Source organism: Helobdella robusta, assembly GCF_000326865.2.
Source record: "Helobdella robusta unplaced genomic scaffold HELROscaffold_15, whole genome shotgun sequence".
NCBI lineage: Eukaryota > Metazoa > Annelida > Clitellata > Rhynchobdellida > Glossiphoniidae > Helobdella > Helobdella robusta.
The window spans coordinates 1506207-1510052 of NW_008703839.1; the positions used below are offsets into that span (position 1 = coordinate 1506207).

The window sequence follows — 3846 nt, forward strand, 5'->3', positions numbered from 1 at the left end:
ATGTATGTATGTGTGTGTGTGTGTGTGTGTGTGTGTGTGTGTGTGTGTGTGTGTGTGTATGTATGTATGTATGTATGTATGTATGTATGTATGTATGTATGTATGTATGTATGTATGTATGTATGTATGTATGTATGTATGTATGTATGTATGTTAAAACCAAAACATGATGAGTGACACTGAACCGTCAAACATCAAGTAACAAATGGATTAACACTTTGATTTGTCGTTAATTGCACATGTCGGCATTCAGTTGGATATTTTCAAGCACACAGACACGCAGGAACCGCTGCAACAAGCACGAAATGTGGTTGGTTGCAAAAAACAGTTCCCTGCTGTCACCTGATCTGACACTGATCTTTTTGCCTATTTCCTTAAGAAATTTAAGGGTATTGGGGTCCATCGGGCCGAGAACCTCGATGCATATTGACAAGAATTCCATCGAGGGGAGGGCGTTCCCATATTTTTTCATTTTCTCGTCCGCTGCCCTGGCCGCGGCCAAACCGCATTCTTTACTTGTCAGGCTTACGTATCGCTCGGCGAGGGTGCCAGGGACCGTAACATCCCACGCCAAACATCTGCCGGCTCTCCAAGGTATTAGCGTGCATCCGTCCGGTCGCCTACCATCATGCGCAGAAATGCCGGATGGTTCCTTGAGAACCGGGATTGAAGCCTTGGAGAAGAGCCGACAAATGTAATCGTTTAGCGCTGAGTGACGTAGTTGACGGCCACCACCCAGGCGACAAACCAAACCGTGGTGCCCAAACTCGTCCGCCTCAGCGCCACGTGTATTTATTCTGAATGACCAGGCCAAGTCTGAAGCCAATGGCAAATCTTACAGACTCGTCGTCAAGCCTGGTGCCCACAGAGGTGTTAGGCCACGATCTCAACCACCCACAGCTGGCAACGCTGGACATGGCCAACAAACGAGCGGTGCAAAAGTCGTCGCCGCATGAAGACAACAAATTTTGAAAGATTTTTTTATATTCTTCGTTCAAAATTTGGACGTGCGTACGGTCCCCCGGGGCGGACGCTGGGGGAAGAATATCGCGGCAACGAAAAAACCGGTGGAGCAGGGAAGACTGTAGGTCGAGAGTGGCAGCGGCAGAAGAATTATAAACAACGGGAGCCAACTGAACCACGCTAAGCAACCCCAGCCCACCAAATCGCACCGGCAGCTGAGCCTGGGACCAACCACTGTCGGTCACTTGAACATTGCAAATCGACGACAGGGCGGTGCGCAGGGCTCCGTCAAATTCGCCCAATTTAGAAGGGTCAATGTGTTTAGATGTACGCAGGAAGTACATCAATTTGGGCAAACTGAGGGCATTGCGGATAATAGTCAAGGCATCATGGGCCGAAAGACAGGAAACACGACCCAGGGCGAATTCAAGCTCAGAGAGCTTTTGGTCAAAAAACTTTATTTGATAATCGCCCTCGACCAAGGGTGTGCCCAAAAAACTCAGTTCTGATGCACCAACTCTGGGTATTTCAGCCAGCGCATGTGGCACCTGAAATAAACTTTGGCAGTGAAGTTCGCATTTTTTAATGTTTAACTCTAAGCCAATTGCAGCGGAGTTATGCTTCAAATATTCGTAGCTATCGGCCAGAGTTGGACCGTCCGAAGCTATGCTGATATCATCCAGATAAGCGCAAACGAAGGTGGACGAAGCTTTCTCTAAGAGTGGATGAAGAGTTAGTGCGAACAACAAAGGACCAAGGGGATCACCCTGCTGTACCCCCTCGGACGATTCTACAACCCAAGAGTGGTAGCCAAGGGAAGAGACTCCGCCATAAGCAGAATGGCAAAAATTATAGATGTTGGGGCAAAAAAGTTTGACAGCCTCCAACATCGAGTCTCTTTTCAAGGCATTGAAGGCATTTTTAAAGTCCAGTTTCAGAAACCCCCATTGATCGGGGAGGTCGGTGACCAATCTTCGAACCGCATGAACAGCGGCCTCAACGCCACCCTTAATCCCGACACCCAACTGAGTCGGGTAGAACTTGGTCTTGAGTTCGACCACGACCAGGGCCAAGGCACATTTGCCGGCCAACCTCCTCCAAACGTTCCCGACCGCAATCGGTCTGACCCCTCCGTCTTTCTTATTTAAAGCTATTAGCCGGCCTCCAAAAAAGAACCGGCGGACGGGGAGTGGGCAAGCTCCAGATAGGATCAAATTAATGAATTGGGTTAAGGAGTTCAGTGTGTCGTCAATTGGCAAGGGGCCTGAAAAAACATCCTTAAGGTGCTGGGGTCGTAGGCCATCCAGGCCTTCAGAAAAACCGTTTTTGAAGGATTTAACGGCCCTCAGCACCTCGGCGGGAGAAACGCAACCAGCCGTTGGTGTCAATGCGGGAAAGACCCGCCTGTCCACCGGAATTTTTGGGTGGATAGAACATAATTTATCGAAGGTGGCCAGCGAGCTCTCCGCCAGGCCCTCCGGCGAGCAGACAAGTCTGACCGCCGAGGACAGGTTTCCCTGTTCAATACAAGATGACACAGCGTTGATCCATCGATCGGGGTTGTGCTTTTGTGATTTGGCATTATTGAACCCATCAAAGCACAGTACCAGGGTTTCAAGACCAATAGTTGAATATTCGCTTAGACGCTTGTTGACCAGATTGCCCTGGTTGACCCGGCGACCTCCTCTGGAAGTCTTCTGTAAGACGTATGGGACAAAACAGTGGAGTCTAACCCAGTGAGCCGGGTCACCAGGGTCGTTACAAACAGCCGTCAGCAAGGCGTTCAGATCATGTGCGAACTTCTCCCTGCATGGCTTAGGGATATGGTCGTACACCGGTACACATTTCAGCACGGCCGTCAGCTTATCAAAAACACCAGAGTAATCCAGGCCGAGAGGATCACCGGAGACCGATGCGGCGGACGACCGTGTGGGCAGCCCAGGCTTGGGGTCGGGTGCGGCACCGAGAGGCGAAGCAGCCCTCGCGCCCGATGGATCAACTTTTTTCCGGGACCCCGAGCATTCCTGTCCTTTCACTTTACCTCCGTGCCGACATAACTTCCCGTCTGGAGTGCTTCTATAGTGGTTAAAGCAGACGGGGCACTGTTGTAACGTTGGAGCCATATGTGATTAAAAACAACCAAGAAACGAGGGAAAGGAAACAAACCAAGTGGGGTGGATGGATGAATGAATGGATGAACAAGCGAATGACCAGAGGAACGGGCTAGCGAACAAACGGATGAATGAGTGAATGATGGGGGAATGAATGAGCTAATTACTGAACGGACGAGTGAGGGAAAAAAAGAATGAATGAGTGAGTGAATAAATAAATGAATGAATAAACAACCGAACGAATGGATGAATGAATGAATACATAAATGAGTGACGGAATGAATGAACGAGCGAACGGATGAATGACTGACTTATCTTTAAATATTTAACCAGTGTTTCAACTTTTATTTATATAATTTTTTTTTTCTTTTCTTTTTTTTTTTTTTTATTGATGAATGAATGAGTGAGCAAATGAGTGAATGAGTGAATACAAAAACCTAGGTAACAGTGTGGGAGGAGACACTATTGCAGCAAACTTGGCCCAATCTCTCCCTTATAGTTTATTTTTTTTTTATTTTTATTTTTACACAGATTTTAAAAATTGGTTTAGGAAATTTCTTTTTTTATAAATAAATTTTAATTTTAATTTAAACTTTAAATTTTAATTTGAAAAGTAAATTAAAAATAAATGCCGGTAGAAGGTAAATAAGTTAAAATGTAGTTTAAAACTTTCCAATAATAATAAAAACAGCTCACACCTGGCGCAGGCCGGTGACCTGTAGCAGCTATGAGCTGTGAATAAATTATAATATTGATAAATAAAAACAAAAAA

General features: G+C 46.5%; 1 protein-coding gene across 1 annotated transcript; it reads right to left on the reverse strand.

Moving 5' to 3' along the window:
* Positions 1–229: 229 nt before the first annotated feature.
* Positions 230–3086, reverse strand: HELRODRAFT_169277 (hypothetical protein; the record flags this gene model as incomplete). The annotated part of the gene is made up of 3 exons (XM_009015116.1): positions 230–652; positions 1209–1403; positions 2148–3086. 3 exons carry the CDS (start codon positions 3084–3086, stop codon positions 230–232), a joined length of 1557 nt encoding a protein of 518 aa, XP_009013364.1.
* Between the last annotated feature and the right edge of the window lie 760 nt (positions 3087–3846).